This window comes from Lathyrus oleraceus, chromosome 1 (genome assembly GCF_024323335.1).
Source record: "Lathyrus oleraceus cultivar Zhongwan6 chromosome 1, CAAS_Psat_ZW6_1.0, whole genome shotgun sequence".
Classification (NCBI taxonomy): Eukaryota; Viridiplantae; Streptophyta; class Magnoliopsida; order Fabales; family Fabaceae; genus Lathyrus; species Lathyrus oleraceus.
The window spans coordinates 251,030,957-251,046,996 of record NC_066579.1 but is presented as its reverse complement, the minus strand read 5'-3'; the positions used below and the strand labels follow the sequence as shown (position 1 = coordinate 251,046,996).

The window sequence follows — 16,040 nt, the reverse complement described above, 5'->3', positions numbered from 1 at the left end:
GGACTAGCCTAACCAGATAACAGAGGGAGACACAACTAGGGAGACTACGACTCGAGCCTAGATGTTATCATGCAAAATCATCCCTAAGTTAAGGTTTCTAGCTAACTTGCACAGGAAGCAAGCCTATCCTAAACATGACTTGCACAGGAAGCAAGCCACACCTAACCTAACTTGCACAGGAAGCAAGCCAAAGCAAACCTAACTTGCACAGGAAGCAAGTCAAACAAACACACAAGCACAGGTAGCACACACTATATGCAAACAATGGGCTCAATCAAGGTTAGGTTTTAGTCGAGGGGTCATATCAACCTCAACAAACAAACCACTGTAACTGGGTAGTGTTAGCTCTTAACCTTGCCATTGAGAGGCTAAGGTGAAGCAGATGAAAGGTGAGTGAAGATAAGACTTCACAGCTCTTATCCCTGGCCTGGGAGAGCTTAAGACAAGAATGTGTGGGTTCGGAAAGTGGGAACCCTTCTACACATTTGAAACTGACTCAACTGTACAATTGTACAAGATCTTGGGTTTGTATCTGTAATGCATCAACACAGTGGTGTGAGCAAAGCAGATGACACACAGAATAGCAGGGGATAGGTTGCATATCCCTTGGGTTCTACCAATTGCCTCTTCACTTAGGAGGTCTTTGACTCTATACAAGGACAAATGTAAACAGTCACAAACATTGCCTCTTAAGGAGGACTTCAGACAGTTGCCTGGCCAAGTAACAGGCCAGGTCTTCCAGACTACACGAAGATGAGAAATTATACCTCAATGCAAATTTCTATTCAAGCAAAGCAAAGCAAAGTTCACAAGGAACTATAAGCAACTAAAGGTACCTGAAACCAGTCAGACGACATCAGTATTCAATTCAAAGTTAAATCAAAATGAGATGGATCAACAGTCTACACAATCAGTTAACTGTGCAATGCACAAGGCTCAAGCATATGAGCCAAGCAAGCTACAAAACAAACAAGCTAGTCATGATAATCAAATCAAACTCATTCAACTTGTGTAAGTTTCTTTGGGCAATTGCTTCTTAACCTGAAAAAATGAACTCAAACATGAGCAACAGGACCACTAGGACAAGCCTAGGGTCAAAAGGGGATGAGAAAGTCAAAACAGCAAGTGACAAGTGTCCAAAATCAAATTCAAACAATCAAGAAACAAACTCAATTGGTTTCATGTTCATATCATTCATCATCATGATTTCATAAACAGATTAGGTCAAAGCATGGCATATGGAAGCTCATAGAAGTCAACAGTAAGACTCAACTCAAAACCAATCATAAACAATTCCAAAAATTCTCAAATAATTCATGATCAAACATCATCCATAACATGATAAGCACACCAAATTTCAGCTCAATTGGATCATGGGAAGTAGGGAAATGAAAATCAGAAAGGCAAGGCAAGTTCAAACATGCTCAAAGAAGTCAACCAAACATGCACCAACTTCAATAAATCATAAATCAGTGACAACATATGATAAATGAATGGGACTAAAACCATGATGAACCTTAAGATGTCCACTAATCACATGTCAAATTTCATGTCCATCCAATAATGTATGAGAATTTCACAAAACAAATGGAATCAAGTGTCACAAAAGTCAACATTTTGGTCAAACAGGGGAGAAATTATCAATCAAATAGAAACTGCATCCCAAAATTCCAGAAACATTCATACATATTCTCAACATCCATAAGCATGTTCATGCAAAAAATCAGACCAATTTGAGTTCATTAGGCAAGGTAAATAAAATCATGAAGTTGGACATCAATGGTGTGACACAAATTGTCACACCCTAATCCAAAAAAATCATAACTCTCAAACCAGCAATGATAAATTCACAAACTCTACATCAAAATCACCATGAATGTGTCTAGTTTAAGCACAAGAAATTTCAAAGCCATTGGATAAAGCATCATCATTTCACAATTGATTTGGCAAAGGGTACAAAAAATGGACACATGAGCAAAACCCTAGCACAAATAAAAAAAACATCCATGCCAAAAATCTGGAAAATATATGATAAATAACTAGAGATCATGATGAACAATTGGCAAAAAATCCCATAAATTTTGGATCAAAATTGAGAGCTCTATGATTTTTGGAAGTTGGCCATGGCAAATGAAATAAATATTACAAAATTAAAATGATTAATGGATTAATTAAAGGATGTGGAAACAAATGACCAACGTGCCCCTTCGCTGAGTATGAAACTCAGCGTTTCATTAAAAGGAGGGAGTCAACGTCCCGGTCAACCAGAGCACGGGCCAATCGCGTGCTTGCATGGCCCACTCAAACAACCAATCGCCGATCTCCTTCCACAACAAACATGCAAACCCTATGCTACAGTGAAATCCAAAACGAAATGAATTCTGGCAGCGCACAGCAAGCTCATCCACGAAAAACCCAGGTCCAAGAACAAATTCCTGGTAATTCAAATCTAAGCACACCAATTTGTAGTTCTCACTTCACACATCATGAATCCACACTCTAATCACAACAAAACGCAAAGGCCAGCAAGAATTGAAGCAAATAAGTTTGGCATCACATAAATAAATCAATGATATCTCAACCAAATCTCAACGAAAATCAAAAATAAAAAGTCCAGTGTATTCACGACAGTGAGATCTACATAAACCATAGCAACATTCCATGAATTATGAAGATGGATTTCTGACCTTAGATTCATGGCAGAGCTGGAATCGTGGCTTTTGAGCTTTAAAAAGTGCAAATAGAAACTCCAATAAGTCCAGGTTGATGAATGGGTGAAGTGCCTTGGTTCAATGGTGCTCCATTTTCTTCTAATCATGAGCTGCCATGGAAGGAGCTTGGAAGAACAGTGGTAAATTCGTCGTTTACAGGTGGAAAGTGATGCTCACAAGAGCTTCCAAATGGTTGGTGTATCATGAAACCAATGAATACAGCTCGAGCTCTTTGGGGTTTTTAGCAAGAAAGTTCCAAAAATGAAGAAATGAATACTTGAGAGCACATGGATTTTTCTGTTTGTGAATAGTGTGGCTGCTAGGGTTTTTTCAGAGAGAATATGCAGTATATGTATGCTGTTTAATGTTCTAAGCATGGTTAGTTTTGGTGGTAATTGCAATTTTGTAAAATGAAGGTGTTTTGCTAATTTATCAATTTTCACTCAAATGGCAAGGTCTGTGGTTACAGTTGCGAAAGTGGCCTTGTACACACTCCAAATATGATTTCTTAGCAATTTCAATTGGCAAAATATATTGGAAAGGCTTAAATTGCAAAATCACTTTTTCACCTCACTTGAAATAATTCAAGTCACTTCAAAAAGTGCCATTTTGATTGGTGAGTTTTTGGTAAATTGTGATGACATATTTGGAAAGAGGGCATCAAATGTGACTTGTAGCAAAAAACCCCACCCAATTTGGCCAAATGGTTTGGAAGATATGCCACTTTGAAGTTCAAAACTTTTTGAGAATGATTTGATCATAACTTGCCAACCATTCATGGGAATTGAGTGTTCTTGGACTTTTTGAAAATGGGAGAACAAGATCTTCAACTTTCATGTTGGGCAAAAATTCATTTGAAGCTTGTATCATGATGTAATTTTGAGGATCAAGACTTTCCATTTTTGGCAAATTCCAATTATAGGTCAACTTTCTATTTTTGGAAATTTCTTGTTTGACTTCAAATTCTTCCATGATGATGTTTGACATGTTATATGAGGCCTATATGGGCATGAATGAACCCCTTCAAACCATTTCCCACCTTGAAATCCATAAAATCAGGCACAGTTGACCACAGTTGACCATGGTTGACTTTTTAGGGTTTCTGGTGAACTGAGCCATGACTGATGACTTCTGGGCACCCAATCCTTGACCAAATCACTTCAAAAGGACCCCTAGGTCATGTGAACATGTTGGACCAACCCTAGGGCCTTGGCTCAATGAAAATTGCACTTGCTTGCTTGATGGACTGATCTCCTGACCAGTTTGACCTAATTCTTCTGAATGGCTTGCACTTGGGCAAAAGGGACAATGCAATGTTATGCAGTGGACTATGTTATGTTAATGACCTAACATGAAATGAATGTACAAAATGCAGGGTGCAAATTTGAGGTGCTACAATAACACAACTCAATTCTCATAGTTTTCCTTCATGGATGGTTTCTCCAGGTATAACCAAATTAAAATGGATCCAGAGGACATCGAAAAAACTACATTCATCACCCCTTAGGGGACCTTATGTTACAAGGTGATGCCTTTCGGGTTGAAAAATGCATAGGCAACATATCAGTGTGCCATGGTGACTCTCTTTCACGACATGATTCATAAAGAGATCTAAGTGTATGTTGACGATATGATTGCCAAATCCCAAACAGAAGAGGAGCACATCACTAATCTGGAGAAGTTATTTTCTTGACTAAGGAAGTTTAGGTTAAGGCTTAACCCTAACAAATGCACATTTGGAGTTCGATCCGGGAAGCTTTTAGGCTTTATTGTAAGCCAGAGAGGAATTGAAGTGGATCCTGACAAGGTCAAAGCCATTCAGAACATGCATGCGCCAAAGACTGAGAAAGAAGTTCATGGTTTCTTAGGAAGACTAAACTACATCGCCAGATTTATCTCTCATCTCATCGCCACGTGTAAACCAATATTCAAGCTTTTGACAAAAAATCAAGATATTAAGTGGAATGATGATTGCCAAATAGCCTTTGAGAAGATCAAAGAATACTTACAAGAACCACCAATTTTGATGCCCCCTACCCAAGGAAGACCTCTCATCATGTACTTATTAGTACTCGACGAATCTATGGGTTGTGTGTTGGGACAGCAAGACAAGACTGGTAATAAAGAGCATGCCATCTATTATCTGAGCAAGAAGTTTAATGACTGTGACACCAGATATTCATTGCTTGAAAAAACTTGTTGCGCACTCGTGTGGGACGCTAAGCGTCTCAGACAATACAGGCTGAATCATACAACTTGGTCGGTATCAAAAATGGACCCCATCAAGTATATATTCGAGAAACTAACTCTTACCGGCAGAATTGCACGATGTCAGATGTTGTTATCAGAGTACGACATCCAATATGTCGCACAAAAGGCCATCAAGGGAAGTGTACTAGCAGACCATCTTGCTCACCAGCCAATAGAGGATTACCAACCGTTGAAGTTTGACTTCCCATACAAGGACATTATGTTCATCAAGGATTGTGAAACCCCTGAACCTAGTGAGGGACCTGAACTAGAAGAACAGTGGACTCTCATGTTCGACGGCGCTTCAAATGCTATAGGTCATGGGATTGGGGCAGTATTGATGTCTCCTAAGAATTTTCATCTTCCATTCACTGCAAAGCTTTGCTTTACCTGCACGAATAACATGGCTGAATATGAAGCATGCATATTGAGGCTAGAGGAGGCTATTGAGTTAGAGATTAAAATCTTTGAGGTATACGGAGATTCCGCTCTAATGATACATCAAATCAGAGGTGATTGGGAAATGAGACATGCTAACCTAATTCCTTATCGGGATTATATGTTGAAGTTACTCCCAAAATTTGACAAAATCACTTTCTCTCATATTCCTCGAGAAGAGAATAAGATGGCAGATGCTCTAGCAACGTTGGCCTCCATGTACAAATTGATATGGCCTAACCATCAGCCTAATATTGAAATCAGGCGTTTTGATGAACCTACTCATTATTTGACAACAATAGAAGAAGGGGATGACAAACCGTGGTTCTTCGACATCAAACATTATCTGGAGAAACAAGAATATCCGAAAGAGGCTTCTAGCCTTGACAAGAGGACTATACGGAGGTTGGCATCGAAGTTCTTCTTGAATGGGGATGTGTTGTACAAGCAAAATTATGACATGGTCTTGCTCAGATGCATGGACAAACATGAAGCTATTCAGCTTATGAAGGATATACATGAAGAATCCTTTGGAACCCATGAAATTGGGCATGTGATGGCGAAGAAAATCCCGGTCAGTTACTATTGGTTAACAATGGAAGCTGACTGTTATCATTACACCAGAACATGCTACAAATGCCAAATATATGTTGACAAAGTGCATGTACCGCCTACTCATCTAAATGTCATAGCATCACCCTGGACTTTCTCTATGTGGGGAATTGACATGATTGGGATAATAGAACCCAAAGCATCTAATGGACATATGTTTACCTTGGTTGCCATAGACTACTTCACCAAATGGGTCTAAGCCGCATCCTATGCGAATGTCACAAAGCATGTAGTTGCTTGTTTTTTAAAGAATAATATCATATGTCTATATGGAGTTACCAACAAAATCATCAAGGATAATGGGTCCAACCTCAACAACAATACCATTGAGGAGTTGTGTGCAGCGTTCAAAATTGAACACCATAACTCGTCACCATATCGGCCCAAGATGAATGGGGTTGTTGAAGCTGCAAACAAAAATATCAAGAAAATTATTCAGAAGATGGTAGTCACGTATAAGGATTGGCATGAGATGCTTCCTTTTGCATTGCACGGTTATCGTACATCAGTGCATACTTCAACAGGGGCAACCCCTTATTCCTTGGTTTATGGCATTGAAGCGGTCCTCCCTATAGAAGTAGAGATCCCCTCGATAAGAGTACTGATGGAGGCTAAGTTAGACGAGACGGAATGGGTTCAGGCAAGGTTCGATGAGCTCAACCTTATTGAAGAGAAGCGCTTAAGAGCATTATGTCACGGTCAACTCTCTCAGAGGCGTCTTAAGAAGGCATTCGACAAGAAAGTTCGTCCTAGGGTATTCCAAGAAGGCGATCTGGTGTTGAAGAAGATCATTTCCTGTAAGACCCCAATTTTGTCCCTAAGATCCCTCATGGCATCATATCATACCATATCATTGCCTCAAGGATCTTTGTGCACCTTTGCTTCCCTCCTTGTGGGTGGGTTATCTTGTGAGTGTGGTTCTTGATCACCAAGCATGTATTGCATTTTTGTATCATTGCTTTTCATCTGTCTATTAACCAAAAGTACAAAAATATTGTCATCTAACCATGCTACTTGCAGATGAAGCCAGCTAGGTCAAATCAGTCAAAACAGTCATTGAGCAATAGATGGTGGCCATTCTTGAAGAATTTGAGCACCATGATCATTCATCAAGACTTCATATGAGTTGTGACATCATTTTGAATCAAGATCTCAAGAGAAAGAGGCTTGGAATTCATCAGAACATGGTTCAGTCAACCAAAACCCTAGCAAAGTCAACTGTGGTCAACTGTGCATTTAATCAGTGATTTGATGGTGGGAATTGGTTTGAGAGGTCTCATTCATGTCCATATAAGCCTCATATAACATGTCAAACATCCACAGTGAAGAATTTGAGATCAGGTGAAAATTTTCCAAAAATAGTAAGTCGACCTGTAATTGGAATTTGCCAAAAATGGAAAGTTCTTCTCCTCAAAGTTACATCATCATACAAGCTTCAAATGAATTTTTGTCCAACATGAAAGTTGAAGATCTTGTTCTCCCATTTCCAAAAAGTCCAAGAACACTCATTTCTCATGTGCGGTTGGCAAGTTATGATCAAATCATTCTCAAGAATTTTTGAACTTCAAAGTGAGATAACTTTCAAACCATTTGGCCAAATTGAGTGAGGTTTTTTGCTACAAGTCATATTTGATGTGCTCTATCCAAATCCTTCATCACATTTCACCAAAAATCTTCCAATCAAAGTGGCCTTTTTCAAGTGCATTAAATTTAAAAAGAGAGGGGTGAAAAATGGACTTTCAAATTAATCATTGTCCACATATTCTACCAATTGCAAATGACTGAAAACCACATTTGGAGTGTGCCTAAGCCCATTTTCGAACTGTAGCATGCCATGCACATGCAACTTGAGTAAATTCACCAATTTACCAAAACACTTTCATTAAGCTAAATTCAATTACCATTCCACTAACCAAACTTAGGCTTTGTTAATCAGAGTATATATGACTCATTTCAGACTGAAAAACCCTAGCCACTATTCACAAATCAGATCTGAAATTCATTTCCTCTCAAAAAAAACTCTCATTTCCTTACTTGGATTTTTCTGAAAAAATCTTCAAAGGACTCGTGCTCTTGTCCATTGTGCCATCATATACCATCCTTTTGGAAGCCTTTGCAAGCATCATTCCACAACTGTAGAGCCATTTCCAGCACTGTTACATTGAAGTTCTTCCATGGCAAGTATCGATTGGAGCCGCCTCAAGGGTTGTTGAGCTAAAATTCGTTGTTCATTCATCATTTGGAACATCATTGTGCATCTGTTTCAGCTCAACACGGCCAGAAAACCACGATTTCACCACTGCTCTTCAAATCAGGTGAACTTTCGAACCTCATTATTCTTGAAATCATGTTGTGATTTGGATAGATCTTGCCTTGCTGGTCATACTGAACTTTAAATCGTGAAATTTCATCAAGTATTTTGAGAGTTATGTTGTCATGAAGTTTCATATGTGATTGTTATGTTGCTTGTTTCTTCCATGTTAGCTCGAATTAGGGTTAATGAATGTTGGATTATTGATGAGCATTATGAGATGAACACAATGATATATTGTTTGTTGATTTTGGTTATAAATTGTTCTTGCTGGAAAAATCTGGAAAGATGATGATGAACAAGCTCGAAACCCTAATTTTCCTTGCCAAAACCCGTATTTGATCTTCCAAACCCGCATTTTGCATGAGCTTCCGCGTTTTTCCGCCATGAAACCAATCCCTGGATGACACGTCCTTAAGTGAAACGCGGCGTTTCACTTAAGGGACCGGTTAATTACAATTTTGCCATTGCCGTTTATTAATTCAATTAAATCATTTTCTTTTTTCAATATTTATTTCATTTGGCATGGCAATCTTCAAAAATTCATAAGTTCTTCAATATTTGTCCAAATTTGATGGGATTTTTTGTGAAATGCTCCTCATGATCTCTAGTCTATTATGGTGATTTTTCCAGATTTTTTGCACGTGTAGATTTTTAAATGTGCTAGGGTTTGTTCAGGTGTATCCATTTTGTGTATGCCATGCCATTTTGCTTGTGAAATAATGATACTTAATCCAATGAGGCTGAAATATTTTGTGCTTAAACTAGACATGTTCATGGTGATTTTGGTGTAGAGTTTGTGATTTTATCATTGCTGGTTTATGAGATATGATTTTTTGAATAGAGGTGTGACAATTTGTGTCACACCATTCATGTCCAACTTCATGATTTTAATTACCATGCTTATTGAACTCAAAACGGTCTGGATTTTTGCATGAAGATACTTATGGATGTTGAGAATACATGTGAATTGTTCTGGAATTATTGATGGCATTTCCTATTTGATTGGAATTTTCTCCCCTGTTTGGTCAATTGTTGACCCCTTGTGATACACGATGTTATTTGATTTGTGAAATTATAATGCTTAATGGGATGGACTTGAAATTTGGCATGAGTAATGTAGACATCTTGAAGTTTATCATGGCTTTGGTCCCATTCATTTACCATGTGTTGTTTCTGTTTTATGATTAATTGAAGTTGGTGCATGTTTTGATGCTTTGTATGAGTTTGCTTGAACTTGCTTTGACTTTCTGATTTTCATTGACCTACTTCCTTTGATCCAAATGAGCTGAAATTTGGTATGATTATCATGTTATGGATGATGTTTGATCATGAATTATTTGAGAATTTGTTGAAATGTTTGTGATTGGATTTGACTTGAATCTTTCTGTTGACTTCTTTGAGGTTCTATATGACATGCCTTGACCTAATTTGTTTATGAAATGATAATGATGAATGATATGAATATGAAACCACTTTGGTTTGTTTCTTAATTGTTTGAACTTGATTTTGGATAGCTTTCACTTGCTGTTTTTGGATTTTTTATCTCCTTTTGACCCTAGGCTTGTCCTAGTGGTCTTGTTGCTCATGTTTAAGTTTGGTTTTTTCAGGTTAAGAAGCAAATGCTTCAAGGAGATTAATGCAAGTTGCTTGAGTTTGATTGATTATCATGAACTAACTTGTTGTTTTGTAGGATGCTTAGCTCATATGCTTTGAGCTTTGTGCATTGCACATTTGACTGATTGTGTTGACTGTCGATCCTTATCTTATATTGGTTTTGAATTTGAGTTGTATACTGATTTTGTTTGATTGATTTCAGGTACCATTAGTTGCTAATAGTTCTTTGAGAACTTGAATTGCTTTGCTTGATAGCATTTGCATTGAGGTATAACACCTTCTTCTTCATGTAGTCTGGAAGACCTGGCCTGTTACTCGGCCAGGCAACTGTCTGAAGTCCTCCTTAAGAGGCGATGTTTGTGCTTGTTTACTTTTGTCCCAAGCAGGAAAAGTCCTTTAAATAAGGCAATTGGTAGAATCCAAGAGATATGCAACCTATCTCCTACTATTCTGTGTGTCACTCACCTTGCTCACACCACATGTGTTGATGCATAGTGAGTAAAAACCCAAGATCTATCGAGTCAATAATCTGTGGAGAGAGTTCCTACTTTCTGAACTCCCACACCTTCTATCATTTGAAGCTCTCCCTGACCAGGGATAAGAGCATGAGGCACACCCCTCATATCCTTTCATCTGCTTCACCTTGACTCTCAATGTCAAGGTTAAGAGCACCATTAACCCTATTCCAGTTGGCTTCAGTGCCTACCCTTTGTATGAGCCTCATTGTTTGGTTATAGAGTGTGCTGAATGACTTTGGTTGATTGATTACTTAGTTCATTTGTACATGTCTGCTTGCATGCTTTGTGCATTTATCATCATTAATTGCTCATTAGTGCATGATCATTTCATTTGTCTTTGTGACATATCTTTGTTGTTTGCCCATTGAGGACAATTGTAAGACCATTCATTGGCCATTGTTCCTATGATATGGAAGTGAGTATAAGACCATTTCATTGGCCACTCATCTTCTCTTTGCTTGATGCATTTGTTTGATTTATGTGAGGATGCAATTGTAAGTCCATGTAATTTGGCATTTGTTTTCCTATGATCATATGTTGGAGGTTAGAGTAAGCCCAGATAGATTGGCATCTGACATCCAAGTGTTTGCTTTATTTTTGTTGGAGATTGGTATAAGCCCAGATAGATTGGCATCCGGTATCCACTTTTTATTTCTTTGTTGAGGAGATTGGTATAAGTCCATAGAGTGGCCTCTGGTATCCAGTTTTGTTTTAGGAGATTGGTATAAGTCCAGTGATTGGCATCCGGTATCCGCTTTTGTTGACTTTCCTCTTTTTCTTTGCTTGTTTGTTATTGCTCATTCCAAAGGACACACTTGAGTCATCTTCTATATGATTTCAAGAGGTGAACCTTCTAGGAAATTTTACACTCCATCTTCATCCATTCATCCATTTTGTCCTAAACCTTTTCACACATTGCTTTCAAAACTTGAGATAAATATTGTGCAAACATCTTCATGCTTTCAAATTAGAAACCTGGACCCTAAGTCCTTGACTTTTCAAACTCCATTTCGTAATACTTCTTTTGAATCAACCTTAATCATACTTTGACCCTCCTTTTGTGAATAATCATAATCAATTAACTTCACCCATTCAGTTGTTTTGTGGCTTTGTCCATTCTTGTTAAGTTTTCATACATTAGCCATAGGTTTGATTTATCCTAGTTGGTTGATGTTAACCTCACCTATTTGTCCTTAGTTGATTGAATTGTAAGTCTTCCTTGCTTATTATAGGGTTAACCCCTCACTAGCAAGTTGAAGCTTTTCTCACATGGTGGACTCGTTGTTTGTATAAGGTTGAGTTTTCTCCTGTGGATAACGTAAGACCTTAGGGCTTGTGTTTAAAATTGAATCCACTAACTTTTGGAAATCTTTTAGCCGAACTACGGTGTTTTGATCCTTACCTTTGATGGAAGGTACGTAGGCAACGGGTTCATCCGTTCGAACACAAAAACAATAAAAATTGTATATTCTTTTCTCATCATCCCAATCATGTTTGCACAATAAATATTTCATAACAAATAACATTTTTATACAACAAGTGTGAAAAGGGCTCCCTAGGAGTACCTAGGACGTTTTGGGTGCCTAACACCTTCCCATTGCGTAATTTACCCCTTACCCAGATTCTCTGATCTTTTCATTAGTTTTCTATGTGTAAAACTTCTTAGGCTTTTGTTCGCTTTTTAGCCAGTCCTTTGGATAAATAAAAGTGCGGTGGCGACTCGATTCATTGTATGCTTTGCTTATGGTTTAATCGATAAATCATATAGCGACGAATACACCGCTACATTTCCCATTCACAAGGATTCTGGGGGAAAATGGACGCCAAATTATGAAGGTCCCTTTGTGGTGGTTAGAGCCTTTTCCGGAGGCGCTATAATCCTCGCAACTATGGACGGTGATGAATTGCCACTCCCCATAAATGTTGATGCAATTAAAAAGTACTTTGTCTAAAAACGTGGAATAATAAAGGCCGCTAAATCGAAAACCCGAAAGGGAGATTTAGGAAAAAATGGTTATCCTGGTGGATCAAAAACCCGAAGGGGCGGTCCAGGCAAAAATTAGGGATGAAAATGAGAATTTCTGACCCGCTGAGTTGAAAACCCGAAAGGGCGGCTCAGGCAAAAAAGGGTATCCTGGTGGATCGAAAACCCGAAAGAGCGATTCAGGAAAATATTAAGGATTAATTCTAAGGCAAAGAACTGCACTTTCAGGAATTTGTCATATCCCTGAAGGCGAAGAATCAATCCACCTGACTTCTTCAGAGGCAAGGTACTCGGACCGTCAAAGACATGAGGATCATAGTAGTGTTGAAACTCAATGGAAACTCAACTTTTATTGCCATTATATCTTTATACACAACAATTACCTCATCAAGGAACTGCATCTTTATGTACAGTTACCCATTTAAGAGTCAAATTAATAAAAAGAAACTTTCTCATCAAAGTTGTGCCAAAATTATTTTGTATTTTATCTGCTTGTTTGCCTTGTTGGAATATCTTGATTATATCATATAAGATGATGCTTCATTGATCCGGAGAATCTCACTTATCTGCTTGAGATACTGCTTCGTTTATCTGAAGAATCTCATTTATTCTTAGAGATACTGCTCTAGTATCCTCGAAGAGTCTTAGATACAATTGAGGTATCATTCCCTTGTTGGAATATCTTGATTATATCATATAAGATGTTGCTTCATCGATTCAGAGAATCTCGTTTATCTATTTGAGATACTGCATCATTAATCTAAAGAGTCTCATCTGTTTTTTAGAGATACTGCTCTAGTATACTCGAAGAGTCTTAGATACAATTGAGGTATCATTCCCTTGTTGGAATATCTTGATTATATCATATAAGATATTGCTTCGTCGATTCATAGAATCTCGCTTATCCGTTTGAGATACTGCTTCATTTATTTGAAGAATCTCATTTATTTGTTTGAGATACTGCTTCATTAATCTGAAGAGTCTCATCTGTTTTTTAGAGATATTTCTCTAGTATCCTAGAAGAGTCTTAGATACAATTGAGGTATCATTCCCTTGTTGGAATATCTTGATTATATCATATAAGATACTGCTTCGTCAATTCAAAGAATCTTGCTTATCTGTTTGAGATACTACTTCATTTATCTGAAGAACCATTTATCTGTTTGAGATAATGCTTCATTTATATGAAGAATCTCATTTATCTATTTAAGATACTACTTCGTTTATCTGAAGGATCTCATTTATCTGTTTGAGATGATGCTTCATTAATATGAAGAGTCTCATTCGTTTTTAGAGATATTGCTCTAGTATCCTCGGAGAATCTTAGATATGATTGAGGTATCGTTCCCTTATGGGAATATCTCTATTATATCATATAAGATACTGTTTCGTTGATCCTCAAAGAATCTCATGTGCTCGGCCCAAGACACTGCTCTGCTAATGTTCAAAAAATCTTAGGTACATTTGAGGTATCATTCCATTATTGGAATATCTCGATTATGACATCCAAGATACTATTCAGAAAATTACCAGAGAGTCTTAACCATTTCATTTAAATTATTATAACTTTCCTTACTGTATTTCTCACCATATTTCCTTTCTGCATTTTCTTCCTTGCACTTCAAAGGGCAAAATTCGGGTCTTTTCGTATTCAATTATCTTCCACCGCGAATGTACGAAAACTGTTGTCATTCATACCTTATAGTTCAAGTTAATTAAATAGGGGCAGTTGTCATACCCCAATTTTGTCCAGGTTTATTTTTTTTATGGATACCAAAACACATGCATTTCTAACCATCATAACCCTAAAACCCTTATCTCTTCGCATTTTGAAGCTTTACCAGCTTGCACTTAAGGTTTAGGCTCCACCAGGATCCTCTGAGTAAAGGTCTCATTGCACATTTCTTCAGTGATCTTGTGGATGTGTACTTGACTTAAGTTTGATAGTCATTACATTGATTAATTGTTCGGTTGGATATCTATCCAAGTCATGAAGGCACATCATTTTAGATTCACATCACTATTTGTGTCATTTCCAAACCACCTTAAAACATGCATTTCGTGAATCCAATTTCATCTGAAAGTATGATTTATTATATGAATACGAGGTGTAAATACAAGTTCTTTGGTTGGCTCGACTTACAATTTCCATTTGTTGTCTCTAGCCCATTACGTCTCATTTCCGTTTTATCATTAGCATTGCAAGAAAAGGATATAATGAACGGATACTACTTGAAGTGGAATACTAAATTGAATCAAGATCACGAGTAAGTTTTATTATGCAAGTACCATATCAATAAATCCATAAGCGTATCCATGAACATGGTTTATTACAAGTAGGAATCGTTGATATGTCAGGTAACCCATAACTCTAATAATATCACATCTGGTTTAAGAACAATTCTTACATTAAATTTGCAACTTTTTGAACTAAGTTGACTAAGGTCAACAAGATAATGGTGAATGAATTAAGATAAACTCACATTTTGTTTCATTTATAATCATCATTTATGGGTCATGAATCGAGAAGTTTTCCTAGGATGGAGATTAGGTGTCCATCTGTGCATTGTATGACTATAAGAAAGGAGCAAGCAATTTTTCTATGGATTTCGGGCACAACATCATGTGGTTTAGATTATTAGCTTGAATTTACATTAATTGAACCATAAGTTCTTATTTACAAACATAATTTTTTCAAATGCCATTGACAGAAGCACATCATACGATCGATCAAAACAATCCTAGGATCCAAATTACATTAAAGTCAAGCCAAATGAAAGGAACAAGCTTCAAAATTGAAGCTACATATCACTTTGCCATGACACTTGCTCAGGCCTCCCCCTGCGTTTACCTCTACAGACCATTATAAGCTTGCTCTAAGGCCTGCAGGGTACCCTCTAGGACCGTGATGTAATCTTCAAACCCAAGAGCAAGCGGCATGTCATATCGTCTATTTTTGAAGAGTTCGACAATGCAAAATGACCAAGATAAAATTCAAGACAGTCATAAGATTCAATGACATTACAAGAAGAAACATACAATCCTAAGTTACGTTCTGAGTTCAAGGTCCAATGACAGGATATCATGAAAACAGAACCGCATACACAATCCAAGAAAATCTAATTAAAACTTTCAGCATGAGAATGCAAAAGAAAGCATTATGTTCAAAGGTTCCAAATCCATAAAGCATACCTGGTATACATGCTACCTCAAAGAAAAACAGGTTTGACACATAATGACAGGGCATGTCCTTACAAGGCAAGAATTCCTCTCATTTTTCATGGACCTCCATATGTTGCTTACCATCACCTTACTGAGATTATTGTAACTGCAAGCAAAGCACACGGAGTTATTATGGTAAGAAGGAGTCAATCAATATGTCGTATAAAAAATAACTGCAGTAAAAGAACGGTTGTACCAGATATACTAAAATTTCGTGGGACCATAAGAAACGTCATAAAGAAATGCTCACTCACTACAGACAAGAGCGGATTTGCTCTTAACAAAATCAGGAATGAACAAACTGGTCCCCCCATAAAATCTTATGCGAAATCCCTCTCTAACGGATTATTGATTTTTGCCAGCACACAATTTTCATA

General features: G+C 37.5%; 1 protein-coding gene across 1 annotated transcript; it reads left to right on the top strand.

The window, feature by feature from the left end:
- The first annotated feature begins 5,181 nt into the window (after positions 1 to 5,181).
- Positions 5,182 to 6,210, top strand: LOC127101959 (uncharacterized). Its single transcript, XM_051039383.1, has one exon. The coding sequence runs from the start codon at positions 5,182 to 5,184 to the stop codon at positions 6,208 to 6,210; it is 1,029 nt and encodes a 342-aa protein (XP_050895340.1).
- The last annotated feature ends 9,830 nt before the right edge of the window (positions 6,211 to 16,040 follow it).